This window comes from Rousettus aegyptiacus, unplaced genomic scaffold, assembly GCF_014176215.1.
Source record: "Rousettus aegyptiacus isolate mRouAeg1 unplaced genomic scaffold, mRouAeg1.p scaffold_m13_p_12, whole genome shotgun sequence".
Classification (NCBI taxonomy): domain Eukaryota; kingdom Metazoa; phylum Chordata; class Mammalia; order Chiroptera; family Pteropodidae; genus Rousettus; species Rousettus aegyptiacus.
This window is the reverse complement of record NW_023416287.1, coordinates 48,335,807-48,360,575: the sequence shown is the minus strand read 5'-3', so window position 1 is coordinate 48,360,575 and position 24,769 is coordinate 48,335,807. Positions and strand designations below refer to the sequence as shown.

General features: G+C 35.6%; 1 protein-coding gene and 1 pseudogene across 5 annotated transcripts in view; one reads left to right on the top strand and one right to left on the bottom strand.

Annotated features, from left to right (window-relative positions):
• Positions 1-200: 200 nt before the first annotated feature.
• PPP4R1 (protein phosphatase 4 regulatory subunit 1) overlaps positions 201-24,769 on the bottom strand; it is a 66,014-nt gene continuing 41,445 nt past the window's right edge. For all 5 annotated transcript variants that reach the window (XM_016120949.2, XM_016120948.2, XM_016120946.2 and 2 more), the window contains exons 11-20: positions 20,467-20,990; positions 14,871-15,043; positions 13,613-13,708; positions 11,587-11,772; positions 8,884-9,045; positions 6,356-6,456; positions 2,953-3,073; positions 2,721-2,855; positions 2,078-2,219; positions 201-1,377 (exon numbers count right to left, since the gene is read on the bottom strand). In XM_016120949.2, coding sequence (XP_015976435.1) covers positions 1,214-1,377; positions 2,078-2,219; positions 2,721-2,855; positions 2,953-3,073; positions 6,356-6,456; positions 8,884-9,045; positions 11,587-11,772; positions 13,613-13,708; positions 14,871-15,043; positions 20,467-20,990 — 1,804 coding nt within the window. In that variant the 3' untranslated portion in view covers positions 201-1,213. The remainder of the gene's footprint in view (positions 1,378-2,077; positions 2,220-2,720; positions 2,856-2,952; positions 3,074-6,355; positions 6,457-8,883; positions 9,046-11,586; positions 11,773-13,612; positions 13,709-14,870; positions 15,044-20,466; positions 20,991-24,769) is intronic.
• On the top strand, positions 13,003-13,118 carry LOC118610090 (annotated as a pseudogene).

Genomic DNA, 24,769 nt, shown 5'->3' with positions numbered 1-24,769 from the left:
CACTTTTTTCCCTTAGCAGATCTGGTATAACGAAAAGCTGCACATTAGACAGGATCCGATGTCCCTTGCTGTTCCCAGGATTTGGCCACCACAGCTCTGTAACACAACCCACGAAGGACGAACCACACCTTAACCAGCCTCAGGGAGCTCGGTGCCCAAAACGCCCCTGGGGTACATATGGACTTTGAAGAAATTACTAATTACAAAACAAATATTTTAATCTAGTTTTCCCATTTTATACTAAATCATTAATGCAGGTCTCAAATTGCATTTATTCGCAGACATCTAGAAAAACAATCAAAAGTGTATATATCTCTCTATACAGATCTTATGAATAAATTTTATTTGGACAAGAGAACTTGTGCCACAACAGTTTTAAACAGCATGATTAAAGACTGCAACACTCCCAAGAGTGGTCACAGACATGTACAGTATATGAAGAAAAAGTTGCACCTCAGAGCTGATCATGATCAAGTTAAAAACACCTGACATACAGTATACGTGCTAATAAATTTCATTCAGGTCATGACCAGCATGAAAAAAATTCATGACATAGATACTCAGCAAACGTTCTGTAAATGTGTACAGCAATATGCTGCATTTAAGAGTTAAAATCAGATTCTACTTTAGTGTTAGCATCAAGCCCTTAGGAGAAATGCAAAAAAATCTCCTTTCCCATTAACACGCGTCAGAAACTATTCACACTTCGGACTGAACCTGGCCACGAGCCACAGGGCCCCACAGGTCCGCACCTGTGTGGGAACAGTGAGGGCTAATACTGAAGGTCTCTCACATCCTGGCTCACAGCCGCCTTCTGGCTATAATTCCATCTATCAGTCATTAAATAAAACCAGGAGAAAGCAACGCAGATCTCCAGGAATCTCATCCCTTCCATAAGGAAAATGCTCTGCCAATTCAAGTTTCATTCGGTCAGGAAGACAGAAGGATTTAAGGCTTCGGTGACAATTATAATCCTCTGAGAAATTATTTTCCCTTAAAGTCAAGATAAGATAATAGTGTTTACTGTACTTTCTCTTGACTCTTAAAATCCCTGGTGTTGGTGTAGGCAACTTGCACCTGCAATTAAGTCTGCAAGAGAGGAAGGTCTCTCCTCCCTAAGGTTGTCCCCACTCATACACGTGTGGAACACGTGTCGAATATGTGTCGAACCTCGGCTTCTAGGAAGCAGGAAAGACACCGAGGTTTAAGCTTTCTAGTATGTTGAGGAAGCTGTGCTCATGGCATCTTCAGAGATTTTGGTACTAGCAGGGTGGATGCTTGCAAAATACTTGACGTCACTGTCACGATCCATCTGAAGAGCCATGACGGTCTGTTCTACAGCTTCCTGATGACAGCTGGCAGAGGTTAAGAAATATTCTGGAAATGAGAAGTGCACAATACAAACAAAATTAGTCTAACATTTCACAGTTTTGTCAAGTACAAGTACACGAAGTTCTTAGTCATTATAAAACATGGTTTTTCTACAAGTATAAACACAGGCTATGTTGAATTATAAACAGTAATCCAAATTGACTTGTTGTATGAAAAACATCCCCGAACATGAGAGAATTATCAGATTTATCTCAACTGTTTTTATAACAGGTTCATGCCTTCAAATATTAGGCATTTTGGGAGGAATTACAATAAATAAAACCACCCAAATTTTGAGGTGCTTATAATTTATAGGACATTTATCTTCTGCCTCATGAATGTAAGGGAGGAAACAGGAACATGCCTCTTAGTCCCCAAACAACATGACAGATGTCACAGGGAGTGTGCCAAAGGCAGCAACTTTTCATAGTCATAAGTGAATGTCCAATTTTTCAAACTACTAAGTTTTAAATTATAAAAACAAAATGAATCAGAACAGAAAGGCAAATAGTTCACAGTCCCTTTCCATGTCATTTAATCTTCTGTGTCCTCTTGCAGAGGGAACCACTATTAACTTACAACATACTCTTCTACCAGGTTATTTCCACGAACATATTACACTTCTGCTTAGGTACTCATCTATTCACGTAGTCTATGAACCTCCTCCCCACCACAGACACTTTTCCTAAAAGAGTCACCTACCTACCTTTTTCTAGTAGAGTTTGTCTTAATGTCTTTGCAAGCAGCACCCTAACATTGGGAACCCTATCATTTGCTAAGGTTAGCAGATGTGGCATCAGATGCGCAGCAAATTGGTCCATGGGAAGGCAATCATCTTCAATGACAGTCTGGGGAAAGGAAGTTAACGGCTTTAGATTTGCCAATTTAGTATACCCAAGCCATAATACTAATTAACAAAGTCTTTCAGTAACAATGTAACTGCTACAGATTATAGTTACTGCTTTTAAACAATATTTCAGGCCCTTGGGAACTCAAAACAAAAATGACGTAACTAAGCCCCCACTGAGAGACAGTTTTCAATGACTCCATGGAAACCTGCAGTGTGCAGTCACATTTGTTTCACGGCTGTGCTGTGGGCCACAGACCCCGAGTGCCCTCTAGGGGGCCCCTGTGAATGTGCCAGCTTTACGAAGAGCTCAGTGGACAGTGGTGAGGAAGGCTGAGCCTGGCAGACGCACGGCTGAGAACAGGGGATTCTGCAGCCAGCCAGCCGGGTGCAAAGTCCTGTTCCTTAAGGACAAGAGTGGTGTTGAGTGAGGCAAGGAGAGAAAGAATAAGTGTAGATCTAGATAGAAAATGTGCCACAAATGGATTAAGTCCTCACTTACCTGGCAGACAAAGACAAAGGCTTGTCGACCAGACCACTTGGGACATCTACCAAAATTCTCTACAAGCTCATTGATGAGGTCCACTCCAAATGTTGGTGGTGTCGCCATGTGCAGCTTCTTCACCATCTCACTGACCTAGAAGGGTGAACAGGGAGAAGTGAGAAACAGTTTCTGTTTTATAATCTTATTAAATACTTTGCTGACCTAAAATTGTAAAAATTTTAACACATACCAACTTGTAGGAAATCCAACGAACCGAAGAAACTTTATCTGCACATAGATTCAGAGCAATGGGACGTAAATAGTCATAAACATCTCTGGGGCTATATAATTCTAGAAGTAAAATCAGCTGTCTACAAAAATGAATTATAAAAATTAATTAAAATTTTAAAATAAGATAAATGAAAATAGGTTAATCATCTGAATAATTTGTAACACTGGATATTATCTCTAAGATGACCACATACTAAGACTAGTGGTTAACCTGGTCTCTTGTGCAGAGAATTAACTCCAGTCTCTATATATCTGGAAATGCATTTAAATACTATGCAAATTCAAGAAGTATCTCTTCTCCTTAGAGAAGAGGTAAAGAAAAAAGGATGCTGTAGAATTCTGTGTCCACAGGGACTGAGGCAGAGCAGAGCGTTCCCTAGTACATTCCACTGGAGCATGGAACACATTTTTCCCATAGTAGCTGTTGAGAATGTGCTGAGAAACCTAAATCAGTTACCTAAATAAGAAAGTTCTAGCAGTTTATGGTAGCCTAATGAGTTGTCAAGGCTCTAAGCAGCTTCTAAGGGAATGACACATTTACTGGAACAACATAAGTAAGTGGTCTTCTGCCAACTGTTTATATGATGCCCGATGAGGCCTGAAGACTAATAGCATCTACCAGGCTAATTTGAGTAGATGCAACAACACTCATGAAGAAATATCTTGAACAGGCATGAAACTTTTGCCTTTCAGATTTTATGTTTAAGATTATTTACATTTATAAGCAGGATATGAACTGTGGTAGCCCCCACTTATCCACAGTTTCCATGGTTTTAGTCACCAGCAGTCAACTACAGTCCAAAAATACCAAATGAAAAATTCCAGAAATAAACAATTCATAAGTTTTAAACTGCATGCCATTCTGAGTAGTGTGATGATATCTTGAGCCATCCCATTCCTTCTTGCCTGGGACATGAATCATCCCCTTTGTCCAGCATCTCCAAATTATTTGCTACTTTATTCATTTAGTAGCTAGTTATCAGACTGATTCTCGTGGTATCTCAGTGATTGTGTCCAAGTCACCATATTTTACTTCATGATGGCCTTAATGCACTATAGTAGTGATGCTGGCAATTTGGATACACCAAAGTGAAGCCATTAAGTGCTTCCTTTAAGTGAAAAGGTGAAAGCTCTTGACTTAATAAGGAGAGAAAAAAATCATATGCTGAAGCTGCTAAGATCTACAGCAAGGACAAATATTCTATCTGTGAAACTGTCTAATTTATAACTTTATCAAGGATATGTACATATAGGGAAAAAAAACAGTACATTGGTGGGGTCTGGTACTATCTCTGGTTTCGGGAAGCCAATGGAGATTTTAGAAAGTATCCCTCATGGATAAGGGGAAACTTCTCTACAATAGCAAATACCAATAATGTAACAATGACAGATGTACCTGCGTATATTCTTAAACAAATCCTCTAAGAGAAATGCACACCTATTGACTCTATTTTCAGACACTGCAAACTTTCTAACTGGCCTCCCTGAATGTACGAAAACATCTGGGGTCAGGAAAGGAAATTGGGTAAGGTGGGCAGGCAGAAAGTGACTAACAGACCTTGGAGGACAGGCGTGAAACACCCTGCACTCCCCTGGGTTCTTCTCTCAGTCAGCACAAAAACCTTAACCTGCTGGTGGAGACATACTGAAGCTGAGGGCAGAGGAAAAGAAAAAACTCTCTAACCCAGGGAGAGGAGCAGCAAACCTTGAGCTAAGACCCCACACTGACACCAAGCAGAAGTCTTTTCCTGCTAAGGAGGGCCAGGAAACCTCTGCCCAAGACTGTCCACAGAGATTACAAGACAGAGACTGGACGCCAGAGGGAAGAGGCAGGAATTCTAAGAGAGTCCTGGCCCACCGGGCTCCCCAAAGACTGAAGCTGAACCACAATAACACAGATTCTCCCCTTTCCCAGCAAAAGCATACCACATTGTAATAGTGGTCTACAGCTTTGGGAAGGGCAAGAGGCCCAGTTGTTTCGCAAAGGTGTAGGAGCAGCTAAAAGCTGAGGCAGAACAGTAACATATGAAGAGGTCTAACAGCACTCCAGCTCCCAAGCTCAGCAAGAAGCAAAGCAGTCCACAGATAGAATTAAAGCTTATGGTGCACTGAAGATAACCACAACAACAAATCTAAATTCAGCCTGTTCCTGACTGGATGGACTCAACCCTCCACACTAATGGTAACAAAGGAGTGTGCCCATTTCTAGTAAGATATCAGGCAAGAAAGAACTCAATGGAGTGACACCTTTAATGTACTGAAAGAGAAACTGTTAAGCCCCAAATTCTAAACCCAGCAAAAGTATCTTTAAAAATGCAGGTGAGGTCTAGAATCCAGAATATATAAAGAATTCTTACCACTCGACATCCCAATTTAAGGCCAACAACCCAATTTATAAAAGATCAATGGACTTGAACAGACATTCCTCCAGAGAATATGTACAAGCAGTCAATAAGCACATTAAAGGTGCTCAACATCACTAGTCATTCAGGAAACACAGGTCAAGACCACAATGAGATGATACTTCACATCCACTGTAATAATGACTATCATTTTTTAAAAAGAAAATAGCAAATGTTGGGGAAGATGTGGAGAAACTGGAACCTTTGTGCACTGCTGGTGGGAACAGGAAATGGTACACCCACTGGTTCCTCAGCAAATTAGACAAAGAATTACCAATGACTCAGCTAATCCACCTCAAATTGAAAACAGGTGTTCAAATAAAACCTGTACATGAATGTAAACCTGTACATGAATGCTCAGAGCACCATATTCACTCATATCAGCCAAAAGGTAGAAACAACCCAAATGTCTATCAATGGATGAATGAATTTTAAAAAATGGTATATTCATGCAATGGAGTATTATGCAATCATAGAAGTAATAAAGCTATGAATAAATTTTGAAATCATTGTGCTAAGTGAAGAAGCCAGACACAAAAAGCCACACATTATATAGTTCCATTTATATAAAATGTCCAGAAGAGGCAAACCAATAGACAGAAAGTAAACTAATGACTGCCAGGGGCTGGGGGTAGGCGTTTCCTTTTGAGATGATGAAATGTTCAAAAATAGACTATGGTAATGGTTGTTTAATATTGTGAGTATGCAAAATGTCACTAATGGCAACTTTGGCTAAGTGTACTTTGCCACAATTTAAAAATAGAAAAAAGAAGAAATAGACTTTGAAAAAGCTGAGAAAATTCACTGCTGGCAAGACCTGCATTACGAGAAATGTTAAAGGAATAGGGTACCAGATAGAAACCTGGATCTATAGAAATTAATGAACAAATCCAGAAAAGGTAAAGATGAAGTAAATATACATTCCTCCAAAACACAGTCTAATAAGTTGTTACAACTTACTCAGCCAGTTCAGCCCGAAAACGCCAATTTCTACTATTATCTGTCACCAAAAACTCCTGAAGTTGATAAAGATATTCTCTTCTTTTGTCAATATGAAGAAGCTGAAGTAACAAAATAAAAATATTCACTAAGACAAGGTACAGACATTACTTCTTTTACCAGACTGCTTAAAAATGCCTAAAAATAATATGGATAATTCTTCTGAAGGGAACACATGTAGAAGGTACAGTTGTTTTAAAAACTGGTATTGAGTTCATTTTCCGATGATAATCCCATTTACCTTCAAGAGTCATTATCTTCTTTTGAAAGATATGAGTCTTAAGCCAGTGCGTGACCTCCACTGAACTCAGCAGTATCTCTGCACAGCTATATTGTAGCACTCATCCACTTTATTCGTGACACTCCCATTACCACAAACTCTTCGAAGATAGTAACTATGCTTATTCATACATGTGAGCCCAGTGGATGGTACTATGATGGCACATGGTAGGTGCTCGATAAATATTTTTGCATGAAGAGAAGAAATTTATCCCAATAATTTCTCTATAAAATTTTAAAAGCAGGTTTATAGTCAACGGGAGGAAACCCAAAAACCTGATATAAGCGAAAGCAAGTAAACATATATAACTATATATCCAATAGATAAGAATCACACACCCAAAAAGTTTAAGTTTGAACTTAGTGCTCTGACCATACATCTTGATTGAATATGTTTTAAGGACAGAAAGTGCTGAAGGAAATCTTGAATATTACTACTCAGTTGATTTGATGTTAACATTATTATTGGCAAAGTAATTCTGAAACTATTTCATGTACGTAGTAGAATCAAATGACTAAATATATTAATGCTCTTAACAAGAGTTTTTACTATGACAGAAAATAAAAAATACAAAGTGAAAAAAGGTATTGGACTGTAAGTGGAGATATCAATACGATCTCAATAATTAAAAACAAACAAACAGCTCTGCCTAGCTCCTACCCACCGAAAAGGCCTAAAAGAAATGACACCCCAGGAGCAACGCGTACAACTAGTGCCTGAATCTTGGCTTCCAAATACTACTCTACAAAAAAGACAAGAGCTCATTGAAGAAAGAGCTGAGTCCAGTCTGGGGTTAAAAAAGAAGGTGGGCCTGAAAAGTAAGGCTGTGTTTAAAAATGAGAAAACAAGTCAAAAAAAAAATATAGGAGGCAGCTTTAAGGGGTTTCTGTCAGCCAAATTTGATGCTCAAAACAAAAGACAAAAATGAATTATATTACACTGAATAAAACACTAATTCCAGAGACCACAGTGACACTAAAAAAATTTCAAAAAAGGAGGAGAAAAGGGAAATGTTATCTTTACATGAGGAAGACAACTTATAAATGCAGAAGGAATTATAAAAATAGAAAATCAGTATTTTACAACCAACACAGTTAACAACCGATTCAGGCAAGAACCGCATATAGATGCATGGATGCAAAAAGCTCTGGGTGAAAGACTTGGGCAGGGGGAAGATGTTCACAGAATTTGAAAGCATCATCTCATCAAGTTATTAACCACAAAAGTGAAAAGTCATTTTATAATGGAGAAAGTGAGCCAAAACCACTATAACCAAGTGACTGACTCAGCATTCCCAGTGTTCTTAAGAGCGAACATCACTTTAGTCCTAATGTGATGCATTCAGAAAACACCTAGTGACCTATATAGACAGGTAGTATTCCTGCAAAGAAAATTTGCTTAACTTGGATCTAACTGTGTAACAGCATTCAGAAAATTACAAATTGAGGGGCATTTCATAAAACAACTAGCTTAGCCTCTTCAAAAATGCCAATGACTTTTAAAGACAAAAGGGGAAACTGTTCTAAATTTAAGAGGACTAAAGATACATGATATTTAAATTCGATATGCAATTCCTGATTGGATTCTGAATCACGGAAAAGAAAAAACTATAAAAGAGATTATTGGGACAGTTATAGAAATTCCAGTATGATCTATATACAATATAACCACATAGTATCAATGTTTTTAAAAAGTAGCATTACAAGAGGTCAAACCTTAGAACTGTGAGAGAGGTAATTTTAAGGCTAAATTCTAAGAAACAATAGTACTCCAGGATTAAACAATCTGTAAAGTTAAGGCTGTTTACCTTAGACACCAAAGATCCCACATCAAAGGAGTGAGGACTAAGGGTAAATTTTTAGCCTCATGAAACACTACTAAAGCCTTTAAATTTAATGTTCATGAAATTTTGTTAACATATATTTAATTCAACAATTTTGAAAAAAAGTACAGATATTTGTAAACTTGTTTTAATGTCATTTAAAAATGAAATTTAGCATAACTATTTTTAAATTAAAAATTAAAATGACATAAGCAAAACTGATCAGAATGGAACTATTTCTTTTTAAATCACAGCTCACTATCAATTTATGGCTACATTTTCTCATATAGAGCATACAGAACCAATCTTGGTGGTAGCGGAAAATCAAAATTTTAGCTCTACAGTAGAATTTTAGTGTGTTTTTATGCAAAAGAATTTAAAAGTTACCTTTAGAAAATCATGCAAGTGTTTAAGGACACCTATCCTGACTTCATCGAGGTCTTTTAAAAATCCATTAAAAATCGGAACCAGATCTGCAGCTGTCAACTGATCTCCAAGAATAACTGCAAGCTCATGGATGGAGAAGGCTAAAGTTCTTCGAACTTTCCACTGCAGAAATAAAAATAACTGCATTAGTAAGGTAATCACAAGTACTTAGTACTTTAACTTTTAGAAAACAATAGTAATAGTCCCCCTCCCCCCGCCCCACCTTATCTGCAGTTTCACTTTCTGAGGTATCAGTTCCTCTGGTCAGCCAGAGTCCCAAAATATTACATGGAAAATTCCAGAAATAAACAATTCATAAGTTTTAAATTGAGTACCATTCTGAGTAGCATGATGAAATCTCACACCATCCTGCTCCATCCCACCTGGGACATGAATCATCACCCCTCAGAGTCCAAGTCTCCACGCTGTGTATGCTCCCCGCCTATTAGTTACTCAGTAGCCATTTAGGTTATCAACTTGACTGTCATGCTATCCCAGTGCTTGTGTTCAAATAACACTTATTTTTACTTAATAATAGCATCAAAGCACAAAAAAAATGATGCTGACAATTTGGATATGCCATAGAGAAGCTGTTAGTGCTTTCTTTAGTGATAAGATGAAAATTCTCTTAATAAGGAAAGAAAAAATCCTATGTTGAGGTTGCTAAGATCTATGGTAACAATGAATCTTCTAGCCATAAAACTGTGAGAAAAAAAAAATTGTTAATAAGCTTATGCTGAAAGCACAGTCAAATAACTTATTATTGTTATAATTGTTCTATTTTATTTAGTTATTACTGTTAATCCCTTACTGCGCTTAATTTATAAACTAAACTTAATCCTAAGCATGTATGTATAGGAGAAAACAGTATATATAGGGTTCACTGCTTTCCATGGTTTCAGGCATCCACTGGAGGCCTTGAAATGTAGTCCCCATGGATAAAGGGTGACTACTGTATATAAAGGCTAATTTATATCTGAATGTTATTAATCTCAAAAAATTAAATCAGAATAAAACTAAGTTATAATAAATGCTAAGTTTTAAGTGCTTACCATGTATCAAAAATTGGAAGAAAAAATTAAAATCTCTGCACAGTATGTATTATCTCCCTTTCACTTATGAAGAAAAAATGTTTGCAAATTTTTACCGGCATAGTTATTTATTTAGTTTATTGAATACTGGATCCCGATTTACTGATGTCCCATACTGACAAAAGGTTGGCTAGTATTATCTTTGCTTTATTATTTTCCTTCTGATTCCTGTACAGCCAATTTTGGATTTAAAAAATATGAAACTAGTTTCTAAGGAACTGGCAATTTAAAAAAGGCAAGAATAGGAAAATCTTTTGTGGACAACCCTGGAAAAGAACTCCTATAAAAAAGTGCCTTACATTTACAGGAAACTTTATGTTAAAAGCATCTTTTTCTTCATGATGCCTTAATTTACAACTTTTTACTATTATTTTAAAAACTCTACCTGATGAGAAAATGTTTATAGCAAAGGTTTTATGCCCACCACAAATACTAGAACCCAATCCTGAAATAAAATTTTATACCCATGTTCAACATATCCAAGAGATGAAGGCAGAGATGTTTTGATGGAGGGGAGGGGACAGGAGGCATGAATCCCTGCCCATCCAGAGCCTTCTTAGTCACCAGGAGCCCTGAGGTACCTGCCCCACAGGAACCCCAAGAGTTCAATGGAATAAAGGTAGAAAACCACTAAAATACGGGATAAAGCACTCTATGGAAACTGGGTCTCCCATCCTATGCCCAGCTCCCACCGAAGAAGTGTGTGAGCATGGGGTAAGTCCGCTTCACCCAGATTCTGGTTTCTTAACCTCACAGGTCAGACGAGGAACATCAGTTATGGTCTCTCAAGGTTACTTTCAACTTGCTGACTCAACAGCACTGATTCCTTAAAAAGTATAAGAATTACTAAGACAAATAAGGGAAAAAACATTCAGATCTCAGTATTAACAGTCTAACAAGACTGCTTTCTTAGAAACAGATTAAATTCACGGAAGGAATAGGTTTTGTGGAAGGCAGAGAAAATTTTGGTATATGGAAATTAGACCTAATGGCAGGGAAAGTTAAGTCAGCAAAGCCTAGGAAAAGAGCCACAAAAAGTCACAGGTATCCAGACAAATGACCTAGAATTAACGTTTCACATGTTGTGCTCTTTCAGAGGGTGTGGCGGTGCGTGGGACGGGAACACACACACACACACACGTTAGCCTTCGCCCACCTGTACAGCAATACTCACGGCACTCTGGACCCAGAACTCAGCAGTGCTGCTAATGCACTTCTATTAAGGTTTTAAAGTATCAAGAAGTACTTACAACACTGTTTTTAGGAAGAAAACTAAATCTTATATTAAGAATTAATCTACACATAAACTTTAGTCAATGGCACATTTGTACATTAGAAACGTAAGATGTCAACTGTGATCATCTCTAATACTTTAAGTAGAAAAGCCACCAAACTGTGGAACTTGGACCATGCCAAAGAAAGCTCTTTGGTGTTACTTTCAAGCTCTTCTGCACATAATTTCCTATCATTTCAGGTACTGGCTAGAACATGAACAGAAAGTCTACTAGGTTTTGAAGGGCAAAATATGCTTTTCATATGCACATTCTGTTAAGTACTTGGCTGCTTCACTCACCTGCATGTCTGATGCAAGAGTCTCATAAGTCTCTCTTAGGCAGTGCCAGTTCTGCCTGCCAAGAGTAAGGGCCACACCTGGAAGGCTGTATGCACAGTGCTTAGCAATTTCAGTATCCACCGTCTGTGCACGAGAGGGGTCAGTCATAGATAAATACTGATCTAAAAGAGCCTGAGGCACAACATCCTAATAAAGAGAGAGAAACGACAGTGATGCATTTTGAGCACTTAGATATAAATTAGGTAAACTTATTTTTAAATATATGAATTTAACACAGCATTTCAAATAGTAGAGAAAAATCAATCTCAAATGTTCAGTTATCTAATAACTGAAAAGAGACAGAAAAAAACATACTAAGGGGAATGCATATTAAAACAAAAACAATTCAAGGAGAAAATAAGATCATAAAATAGAAAACAGCTTAAAAAACAATTAGAATTGATTACTAAAATTTAAAAGATACATTAAAAATAAGACTAGCACCTTTCAATGTTGGCAAAGATGATAAAGTCTGATGTAATCTAGTGAATGTGGGCACTATTACCAATATGTATTTTTAAAAAACCAGCATCTGCCTTCAGATGGAAATTTAACAATTATCTATAAAAGTTTAAAATGTATCTACACCTACATATTTGTTTAAATGTGAGAAAGAAGAATGTATATACTACCTTGATTATGTATATATAATATAGCTTTAGAATGATTTACAAAAGAAAGGTAAAATTGGTTGCTTTGGGGGAAGCAAAATGGATGGTGGAGAAAAACTGAAAAGGAAACATCACTCAACGCCTTTGTACCTTTTGAATTTTGAACTATGTAAACTTATCTATTTTTTAAAATAAATTAAAATGGAAACAATTTCATTAAGAAATTTAGACAATCCATATACATTGACCTGAAAGTATATCTAGAATATAAGTCGAGAAAGCATGTTTTAAAATATCATGAATACTGATTCCACTTTTAAGAAACAGAACCAACAAAAATAAAGAACATATGTCATTTGACCTAGGAAATCTCCTTATAATACGTATAGTCCCAGAAGCAAACAACATGCACAATCATGATGCATTAACATTGCTTGTAATTTCATAACCAATGCTGGAAGCACACAAGGAACTACTGCAGTTACAGCACTTTCTTCTAATGAAGTACGACACCAGGCAGTACGGATGCTGTGCTGCTGTGGGGAGGAGGGAGTCCCTATGTGCTCATACAGAGTGATTTCCAAGACACAATTTATGTTTAAAAAGAGAAAAAGGCAAGACAGACTATCATATTCCAATGATTCCATAAGCATATTTTCCCACAATTAAAATCTCTAGGACTTGGTTCCATAGTGTAACGGGTTAGCATGTCTGCTTTACACGCAGAAGGTCCTGGGTTCATGCCCCAGTGCAGCCATGGTCCATGGTCTATGGCCACGCCACCCTGAACAAGCCCGATGTCTGATCTTGGAAGCTATGCAGAGTTGGACCTGGTTAGTACTTGGATGGGAGACCACCTAGGAAGACCAGGTGCTGTAGGCATAAATAATAATAATAAATAAAAAGAAAACAAAGAAAAAAAATCTCTAAAACTGGAGTGCAACTTATCACTGATGGCACTTAGTAATGGCTTGAAGTCATTTTTTTTTTTTTTCATGTTTTCATCTCTGAAATCGAGCTGTATGTATCTTAGAATTCTTGGCAACTTAGGCATGATGAAATACTTTGGGATCATGGTATGATTCTGTTTATCTTTGAAAGACAAAAAGGGGTACATATATGTTTATATACCCACAATAAACTTATAAAGAAATACAGAAGGAACTGTGATCTGTGGTAACTCTGAATGAAGAATAAGATCAAGGTGAGAGGAAGAAGATTTCTGCTTATAGTTATTATTTTAATTTTCTTATTGAAAGCATGATGTACTAGTCTTAATGTTTTAAAAACTCATTTATAAAAGCAAATTCAATGAGAAATGGTTTAGAAGAGGAATTAACAACATCCACATTAAATAAAGAGTTTTTGACACTTACTTGTACTTTAGATCTTCTTTCCTCATCAGGACTAAAACTATTATTGGTACTCAAGTCTGAATCGGTGTGAATATAGTGAAGGGTGGAGTCCATATTCTGTTAGAAAAAAATATTTACTTAAAGAATTGTCCTGTAAGTTTCCTTCATTTAAACTATCTTACTAAGTTACTTACCTTACTTCCTCTACCTTAAATCAAACTTGCTAAATGTATGAATTCCAGAATGAAAGTAATTAAACATTTAGAAGTACTTTTGAAATGACCCAAATATCTAAAATTAGTTAATTTATAAAATAGTACTTAGAGGGTGCTTTCAAGTCAACTGTTTTAGAGGTCTTGGGATGTCGTATATAGTTCTACTGTTTCAATTCTTATCTGTTTCTAATTTCACAAGTATACTTTTTTCCAACAGCCAATACCCCTCAAAAAACTCCCAAATGAAACACCTTCCAAAATGCAGAGCTATCACTGTATTCAAAACTCCAATGATAATAAGCAGTCAGGGTTTCATTCTGAATCACAGATATTATAACAAGATTTCTAACTATACTAGATGTCATCGAATGGAAAACAAAACAGAAATCCACTAAAAGTCTGAGAACCCTTTTGCCATCCCCAATGTATGTTATGTAGGCACTCTTTTCATTCAAGCCACTACAATATGTAATCATTTCATTCTGGCATTCAGTGGCATATACCAAATGATGCTGCCTTGGTGGGATATAGTAGGAAATTAGGGAAGGATCATACAGAATAGCTCCAAGTACATAGCAAGGATGATGCTAGGAACAGTACCCACCCTCACACTCCACAGTCCAGATAATGTCACTGGCCCTCCGCAACATGGCCTCAAGTCTTGATCTTCTGCTCAGAATACTGTGTTGCTTGCTGCAGTGAAATGGTCCCATCAGAAACAAAGCACCTCTCCAAAAAGAAAAGGGAAGAGTTAATTATTCTTGATAAAGGGCTTTGTTTCCAGTAAGACTATTTCACTGCAGTAAGCTACATTAACATTGAGGCTACTAAAGTCGTCATGTAGACAGGATTGGGATTTACTTTTCGAAGCACTGAACATGACTCTAATGTCACAAAGATAGGATGTGGTGCCAATTACTTTTATTTGATGCAAAAGAGAGAGCTGAAAAAATCAGCAACAAACAGAATGTACTAACTAGAATGTGATTAGCTAGAACTAGTCCCCAATGAAACACTTGATTCAAACTCCTCTCGGGTGATAAATGCTTTACTGAGTTTGTTACCTCAACAACATTGCTGATTAAAGGCACGGAGGCATCATGATTTATTCTACAGTTTGGTAGCTCACTGACGCCCAGCTCATCCTGCATGTCACTTTTCTTTTCTGCATTGCTGGTCTCTTCGTGAGCATCCAGACTAGAAGCGCGGAGTGCGGCAGACAGCACATCCACTTGTGCTATTGGCAGAATAGGGAAAGGCAAATAAGCAGCAGAATTACAATATGCATGTGAGTTCTTTCTCTATTTGCATTATGTTATAAATGAAATGTATACTTTTTTGACACTGCCACCAAAAAGCTGAAAAAAAACCTCTACTGTGGTAAATCATTAGTCCTCCAAAAGAAAAAGTAAAACACTAATATACTTTCATAAGATTAAAAATGTTTATCCACTACAGAACATTATTCCGCGTTAGTATGAAAAGTGCTATCTAATTTTGGAGAGAACTCCAATTTATTAAAAAGAGTCAATTTCAGTGTAAGTTAACTACATTTTGGTAGTGCGTGAATTGAACTTACAAAGCTTACTTACTAAGCTATTTTAGCAGAAGAGCAGTCACACAAACCCTGCCAACATAAAACAATGGTAATTACATAGATTTTTGTTGCAGTTACATTTAAGCATGTCATATCCTATTCCAGGTTATTTTTCTCTCACCCTTTTTGAAAATGAAATCAGTGACTAGTCCCAAACACAGGGATCCCAAATGAGCATTGTCTTGCTTGCGGCAAGCCAAAATGACAACTTACCAAGTGGTTCTTAAAGCTGGCAAATAGCACTGTCTATGTTTTGAGTTTACACCTTCTTTATAAATGATTCAAAACTAAGATAAAGCATTCTTCCTTCCTTCCAAATGAGAAATTTATCAAAAAATATTGCTTAGCTTTACTTCAAATAACAATCTGCCTAGATGTTGAAAATATAAAAACTTATGAAATTTTAACTTCAAGTTCATTTGGTACAAAGATTAGAAAGTGTGCCCCTACTAATGATAAGAAAAGCAATCAGAGTAACCATTTTAATAAGGTAACTACTGCTATACTGCTACATTTATGAAATTCTAGTATATTAGGTACCTGGCACAGGAAACACACAGGATGAGTTTCTATTCTATTAGGTCATTATTTGCTAAACTAAATAAGTAAATTGAAGGTGTTTAATCATGAAAAGTTACTTATGAAAAGTGTTCTCATTCTTTAGAGAATTTCAGCTGCAGTGAGTATGAACCCTTTTAATCACTTTAGCTATTCCTTTTGGAATCTTTTTAAGTTCCCCAAACGAAATCAAAATAGTATTAAAGGAGACTGCACAAAACATAAAGGTTAAAATGTTTTGTCCCACATGAAATGTATTGTGTGTGTGTGTGAGAGAGAAAGAGAGAGAGAGAGAGGGAGAGAGAGAGGGGTGGGGGAGGGAAGGAGGGAGGGAAGGGGAAAGGGGAAAGGGAGAAGGAGAAAGAAAGAGAGGGAGAGGGAAAGGTCAATCCCTAAGGCATCGTGATTCTGGTCCTGGGAAAGTAACTAATAAATCAGAGCTTTTCACAGAAAACGCTTTACAGAGATCATTTATCTCTAAACGAAATACTCTTTTTTTTACATTAATCTTCATTTTTAAATATGTACATCCAAAAAAGTTTGAATTACTTTGAAGTTAGTTCTTCAAAAAATTGACATAAAGATCATGAAGACAGAGACTTGCTGATTCTTCAGACAACCTGATGCTTAAATTTTCCAGCAGAGAATGAGGTGGAATCTAATGCTTGGCTAATGCTGAAATTTTAGTAAGATATACCACCGATTTTAAGAAAACTGAATACATAGGTCTTTATCAAGATCTCCATTTTAGTATAAGCTATATTGAAGTCCCAGAAACCAGAGCTCATTTAACCACAGATTTGTAAAGAAATACAGTCCACAGTGATTCATACTCAAAAATAGAAACCACCTGGAAACTCAATTTTACTTCGAACCTGAGAAAGCTGGTACAGCTGAGCTAGGCCTTTATAATCTCCAACTCTTCCACAAAAATACTGGTGGTTAGTCACAAATTCCTAACAATTTATTGATTTCAGTCAGTAAACAATATGATTTTTCTGACCACAACTGCAGAAGGGACCAATTCTTCCACTGGGCTTAAACTGGAAATAAATCTGTATTTTGTGAGCTTAGGCAGTTTCTCTCATGTAGTCTATGAACCTAACCGTGGTAAAGATCAAGCTGGCATCAATAATTCTACTTTGTCACTACTCAAGTTAAATTCTGAATCTTCCAGGGATTTGAAAATGCCCTGAACAAAGACAGAAAAATCTTAAATTCCCTAGGCAAGTACTTTTGAAAAGAGGATCATATTTCACCACTTCCCTTTTTGGCCTTGTCTGTAGGATCTATTTCTATTCTATAATTGAGAAAGGATTTTCTTTTTCTAACAGCAATATCTCATTCTAGTGCATGGAAACACTTAAATTTTTTGGCTAAAAACTCACCAAAAAAAAATAAAGCCCATCAATGCTTCAAGCAAGGTATGAATGAGATTAGCAAGACTGCAAAGCAAAGCCTGCCTTAAAAGAAAAACACCTTAAGTCTTGCTATATTTTCCCATGACGTTTCCCACCAAACAGTGATGGGGGAAAATAACTAGTGGTACCAGGCTTGCAAAAGCTGAAATTTGCCCTCTGACAGGTAAGCCTAAGGGTGGTTTCTCTGGGCAACACCTCCCCTGATCTTACAGGCAACTGTCAAGAAAAAATTTACACGCAACATAACTAATTTAGTTCCAAGTCAGAACTTAGTTTCCAACTTTGGATTCAAGTTCTGCTTTTCAAAAATGTAGACATTTTCTGACAGTTTGAAGGAAATAACTGCCCACATGGCAGATTTAAAAAAGATATCCAAAACTAAAGGTATAGCCCTTTAAAAAATCGAAACACCCTCTATCTAATACTGTGGAAAATTAAGACATAGTAAATTTCCAATTAACTATGAAATTAACATGGATTAAAAATGCTCTCAGATTTCAATAAAATCAAATACTTAAGAATTCTGTAGCCTAAGCAGAAAAGCCCCAGCACCGCTCATCTATGCTTTTCTGTAGAACATTTAGCAAATAGGCAGTTTCCATACTGTCTCACCCTTCTGTGCTCTTTGGAGCTGGGATTTTTGTCTGCTTTGTTGCTGTTATATATCTAGTACCCAAGGGAGTATCAGGAACAGGTAGGTGCTCAACAAGTAACGCTGAATGAATAAATCAATCAATGAAATATGTTATGAAAATATCTCAATGAACAGAAAGAACATGACAAATTTAGAACGTAGCAGGTTTAAGAAATTAGAAAGAGAATTGATTAAATCACAATATAGTATTTGTGTTGAAATCCCACAACTGCAGCCTGTAAATTTACAATACAATTTTAAGTTAAACATGGTATCAGTCATCTTCTGAAAAGCAAAGTCATACACTAAAACTTTTAAAAAAGCAAATGATGTATATTACTTTTAGGTTATTTGTGGGAAAAAAATAAAGTAGCTAATTCAATATTTCAGTATTAAGTGCCTACTACGTGTCAGAGAATTAGCAGGTATTATAATACAGTGAGAGCTTCTAAATAGGCTCAAAGTCTTTTTCCATAAAAACAGAGTGCAAGAAAAAGTATGAAAGTCATTGAAATTTGATCAGCTGAATAACGCTTAAGGTGATAAATGATCATAAAATTTTATTTAAGCAAAAAGCTGAACACTGAAAAGGCATTTATCAAGATCTGATTATACTCAGCCGTGAATATCTTAGTTTTAAATGTCATTCTCTGTGTCTCAATTCTCATCTAGGGGTGGAAGAGAGCGAAGGGATGGAGGGAGATTACAAAGGCAAGATTCTGATGAAGATTATAATTTATCAAATAAAACAAAACCTCAGTACTTGCTATATCATCAAGTTGTCAGAAAATGCAGAATGCTGTTTCAACAGGGTAAAAATCAATGATAGAAGCCACAACTGAGGAATAAGCAAAGAAAGTGAAGTTGTGCGGTTTTCATGAAAAATAATCTACCATAAGAGAGAAAAAATAGGATATGCTATTGAAAATAGCCCTCTGTTCTTGTTTCAGAATAAAAAGGAATGAACTACTGATACATGAAACAAGGATAAATCTCAAATACAGTAAGCTAAGTGACAGAAGTCATCAAAAAGGTTTGTATCACTTGCGTCTATGTGGCATTCTGCAAAAGGCAAAATCAAAGGGACAGAAAACAGATCAGAGGTTCTAGAGGTTGGGCATGGAAGGAAGGATTGACTATAAAGAGGGACAAGGGAATATTCTGGGGTAATGGAACTGTTCTATAACTCGACGGTGCTGATTACACACAACTGCCTGTGTTTATCAAATCTCACAGAACTGTCCACTCAAAAGAGTAAACTTTATCGATATAAATTATGTCCCAATAAATCTAAAAAAAAGGTTAAAAAAAATGAAACTGACTACCTGCCAGTTAAATTAATGTTCAACATCAAGGATTTAAATTTGCCTTTAATCAAATCATTTAATTTTTCCCCAAGTATAAAATTATAATAGGAAATCTTTAAAAATTCATGATAAATTAAAGCCAAATAAAGATAACTGCTAACGTAAGCACTGCTGATACAATTTTAAAAGTTTAAACAGGAGGTTTTGTATGTTTTAGAAGGATACTGAAGATATCACTTTATCTGCTTAAAAAATGGGTATTTACTAAGACTGAAAAAACCAGTAAGTTTACTGATTTTAGCTTTTGGAACTAACAAGGCCAAAAATAAAAAAAAACATCCACAAAGAGATAGAAATTCTGAAGACTTGTAATTATAGAATTTTTCAAAATTGTTTCTGTTTTAAATAACATCTCTGATTCCACTGCATGATGTTATAAGAGTCACTGGAGGGCCTATCTCTAAAGAAGCAGGCCGCATCAGGTTCTAGCCCAATACCTTAAACCACTTCCCAAGCCCCCAGCAAGCAGAACCATGGAGATTGCTTCACGATGCCCCATTTCCCACGTGGACTAATGAAGACCACATAATCCTCTTTTGATTTTAACACAGAACAGGCTTCAAAGCTGTCATTCACAATGAAAGAAGCTGGGTGATACACACGTAACCCAACTGAAAAAAAGTCACACCTGAGAATGTCATCTAATTGACTCTTGATGTCCACAGCTCTTAAATCATCATATTCCATAGGAAAAAAGTATCTTTGTCTACTGTTAATAAAATGTAGTCCTTTCTTAAAAAAACAACACTGTGTCCACTGCTATTTTATAAAAAAGCTCATGAGACCCAGAGTAAAATAGTTAAGGTAGGACAAGATTTAAAATTGCAATGTAAAACACTGTTTGAATGACAGAAAATTTCAGAGAGTGATTTGTGAATCAACAATTCTGTATAATACTATAGTTATTACACAGTGGTGAGCTTATCTAAATGAAATTTCCTAAAAATCGAAACATATTTATCAAAAGACATAGTGGCAATGGTCAAGATAAATTTTTAAAAGGCAAATTTTTGGGCGAAAAAAGGTCAGAAAATATATTTTATATCAACTTAAGAATAAAGAACTTGATTGAATCTTCCATACCTTTAACATCTGGATCATCAATATGCGGCTCTAGATTTTCTATCATTTCTTCAAGCTCCTTTCTGGTGGCCATACTGATGTTTGAAGAACCTGGCATGGTGACTTCAGTTGCTTCTTCTGATCTCTCTGGGCTGAGTTTATCCCCAGAGCCCTCCTCAAGCTCTATGTCTAGATCTATTTCAGGAAGAGGAGTCCTCCAGAAATGGAAGGAGTTGTACAATTCCTGATCTAAGAAAGCTGAATCTTGTGAACTGGTGCCAACCTCTGGCCATAATGTAGATTTGTAGTTACCAGGTTTTTTATCATTCTCATTACTAGCTGCTTCCTGATGAGAGTCTGAGGACAAAGTACAAAGAAAAGACCTGTCCATTGGAACACTTATTTCACCTGGAGATTTCCTAGATGTTTCAGCACGATCTTCCATTGTGTTTTCCAGTTTGACACTGGAATTATTAATACTGGAATCTGAAGGAACATCCTCTGGCCTGATCTGTACATCTTCTGGGACTTCTTGATCTCTGATCCTTTTATTGTTTCATTTGGGGGTTGGGAAGATAAAAGTATAAAAACAATTACTGAAAAAAAATCAATGAAAAATACTAAAGCATTTAGACAAGTTAAATATTAAAAATTACAGATTACTCATACAAATTTAGTTTACATAAATTACTGATAATGCTTCTTTTTCCATTAGTTGTTCTGTGGTCAGAGATGTAAACATCTGTTAAACCTAAGTCTAGACAGTAAAGCATTAAACATTAGGTGGAGAAGATAACATTTAAGAATCTTGGGATTCTACAATACCATAATAATTTCAATAGTAAAAAAAACCCTACAAAATAGTTGAAAGATAAATTCAGACAATGCATTTTAAGATAGACACATTTTTAAAAGTATCTGAATTTTTTAGGATTATGGTATTGCCACTTTGCTTCAATGACATTGAAAAGCTGAGAATTAAAACCTCTATACAGTATTACAAAAGATCTTATTTACTGTCTCACCAAATATATTACAATCTGCTTAAGTTTTTTTAAGGTATTTTATTTTTTCTATACTTTCCAGTGCTATTCTCAAAAGTTTTCCCAAAATATAACCTAATTGATAAGGATAGTTTAAGTTCCTAAATTAAAACTCACTAATTACCGCCATTATTATAAAACTAAAGCACTATGATAAGTTTTGATATTTATCTCTTCCATTTTGTAAGACTCAATTAAATCTAACAAATATGTACTGAGCACCTACTAGGAGCCAGGAAATGAAACGAGTACTGAGGATTCATATGTGAGCAAGATATAGATCTTGCTTGAGAGATTACAATTAAGAGGCAAATAGGAAAAACAAGCAAATAATTGTCAGATACAATGGTAAGTATGTACACTCAACACAGGAAGTAGAGACGAGAGTTGAAATTAAAAAGCTTTAGAGGAAATGACATGAGTTGTGTTAACAAGAACCAATAAATGTTTATGAAGCTAAAGGGAAGAAAATTTACTGAAAGAATGAGCATATGAAAAGGCAAGGGTAATAGAGGAGGTATATAACATTCAGAAAACAGCAATGAGTTTATTATGGCTAAGAGAAGGAAATAATGGACGATAAGGATGGAAATTTTGCAGAAACCACTGTATTCTATACTAAATACCTTTGGAATTTATCCTACGGCTACAGGAAATAAAGTAGGAATTAAGAGACTTACATTTTTAGATGTGTTATTTTTGAAAGACCATTCTGGAAGCAGTATAGAAAATTGGTTGGAGGTGAGACAGGAGGCAGGAAATATAGAAGAGCAGGTGAAAGATAGTGATGACTTTCTGAATGAAGGCAGTGTCTGTGGGGCTACAGAAGAAATAAACACATTTAAATGAAGACAAAATCAATAGGATTTGTTCACTTATTGCATGCTGGAGATGAGAACAAAAGAGAATTTGGGAAGATTTCCAGATTTCTGGCTAGAGCAACTGATCACATGCTGGTAGCACATAAAAGTGAAAAATGCAGGAACAATTTAATGAGAAAGCTATTAAGTTCCAATTTGGACAGGCGGAGTTAGGTATCTATGTTGGAGGTGGTGGTGAAATCTATGGGAAACTGGTCAGACAGTGGAGACAGATTTGTAGGTCATCAACTCAAGAAGGACGTGTGTAGGGCTTAGATGTGTTTGAAGCAAGAAATATGAATGAAGGAAAACAAAGAGTGAAGGCACTTTTTTTTGTATAAAAGGATGGTTGAAGATGAGCATATTTTTAGGCTTGGAGAAAGTAGTTATAAGAGATGAAGAAACTGGAGACGCAGAAGACTGATGAAGTAACTGATAAAGCAGAAAGATTACGGGTTCAAGAATACAACTGGACAGATAAAGAGACACCTCTTTCTAAGAAATATGAAAGAGAAGTAAGGATAGATATGTAGATAAATTTGTAAGAGGAATGTCGAGGAAAAAAAAAAGGTATTGGTTTGAAACATTATGACCTTTATATAAACACAATGAAAGATATTAAATAGAAGGCCTCCAGGACTGTGCAAATGGAAGGTGTGACATTAACACCTATGTAATATCCCAACTGAACAGCCACCATACCTTCTCATGAAATTATTAACTTCTCTTTCATAAGGCTTTATCTCATAGCAATGTTCTCATTATTTTCAAAAAACACTTTTTAAAAATACATGCTGGTTATATTTTAGTTTTTAAATACAGATAAAAATGTTTAATAAGTCATCTGAAAACATCAATGATAGTATTTTAAATTGTTGCCCTTGCATTCTTATAATTATACAATATATAGTATGCATATATAATAAAATTCTGTTAAGACTATGAAAACACTGAAGTGCAAAAGTTCTTAAAATTCTTATCCCAGCATTGTTACTACATTAATATAAAACTCTAAGCCTTTTTGGGCTCAGATCCACATTTACTCCTTATTCATAAAAATTAGGGACTGGCCTAAAAGATTCTTTCCCTCTCCAAAATAGTTCTCGAAGCTAGTGCTGTTATGCAAAATAAATGTCTTCTATATGTGTATGAGTTATATATTTTCTAATGTTGTTCTTATTAAAAGATAGTCTTTTATTTTAAAGAAAGTGGCATAATTGGTAAAATCTGAATAAAATCTCTAGATTAGATGACAGTATTGTATCTATGTTAATTACTTAATTTTGGTATTTGGACTGTGTGGTTATGTGTTAATGTCTGTGTTTTGAGGAAATACAGCAAAATATTTAAGAAAGGTGAAAGTAATATTATGTCTTTTTAGGGAGTCTTAGCTACATAAAACTTATTCTCAAAGAATTCAGAAAAAATGAGTAATAAAGGAAATAGGTGCAATGTTAATATTTGGAGAATCTGGGTAAAGGGTATATGTGATTCTTGGAGTTTTTATGATAGCTTACAAATTCAATTTTAAAAAGTATGGTAACAAGTTATTTGGTGGAGGTAGAAAGAAAATGGGTAAAATCTGTAAGACTTCATCTATTATTTGATGAAGTTAAGAAAATACCATTTAAAATACATGAAAGAACCCAATTAAAAGGCCAATCAGTGCATAAAACTATTTCAAGGGCCTGAAGTTCCTTGTTCATTATTTCGCCTTAGCATTCATTTAATTTTAATATTAAAATTAATTAAGAATATCAAAATTTAATATTCTTAGCAGAAAAAAAAGAAGAAGAATGGCTATGGCATTCTATTTGATTAATGCAAAATTACTAGTTTGTCCAAACAAAGCTCCCAAAACAACTTTAGAGACAAAAAAATTTCCCTAGTATTAAATTCTTAGAATTACTATATGCATGAATAACAGTTGCTTCAAACTGTCAAAAATATAAATTCTCTAAATATAGATTTCTAGGTTTTTTCTGGAGCTGGATAACAGTCAATTCAAGATTAAGCTGCTAAATGCCAAAATTCTGATCTTAACTGTCTTAACATTATACAAACAAAAACTTTTGAAAAATTGAGATACGATTCTGATTAATGAGAATTATTCTACCTCCTAAGAGGCTATAGGTAACAAGAGTGACTGAAGGTAAAACAGAAATTTCTCTCAAAAAGAATCTTAAGTTTCCTTTACTGTCTACATAAATTTAGAATATCCTCAGAGTTCTTCCGTAGAGACTATGGGCCTAGAAAAATAAGTCTTTGTACATATAGTTCAAGGAAAAAACGACCTACAGAACATCTGGTTAAAGAAGAACACTGTATCCTGAGATAAAAGCAAAGAATAATCTCCAAGATATATCTTTTAGGTACTGCAAATTAACTAACTGAAGTTTTAACAGCAGTGAAATACTTCTG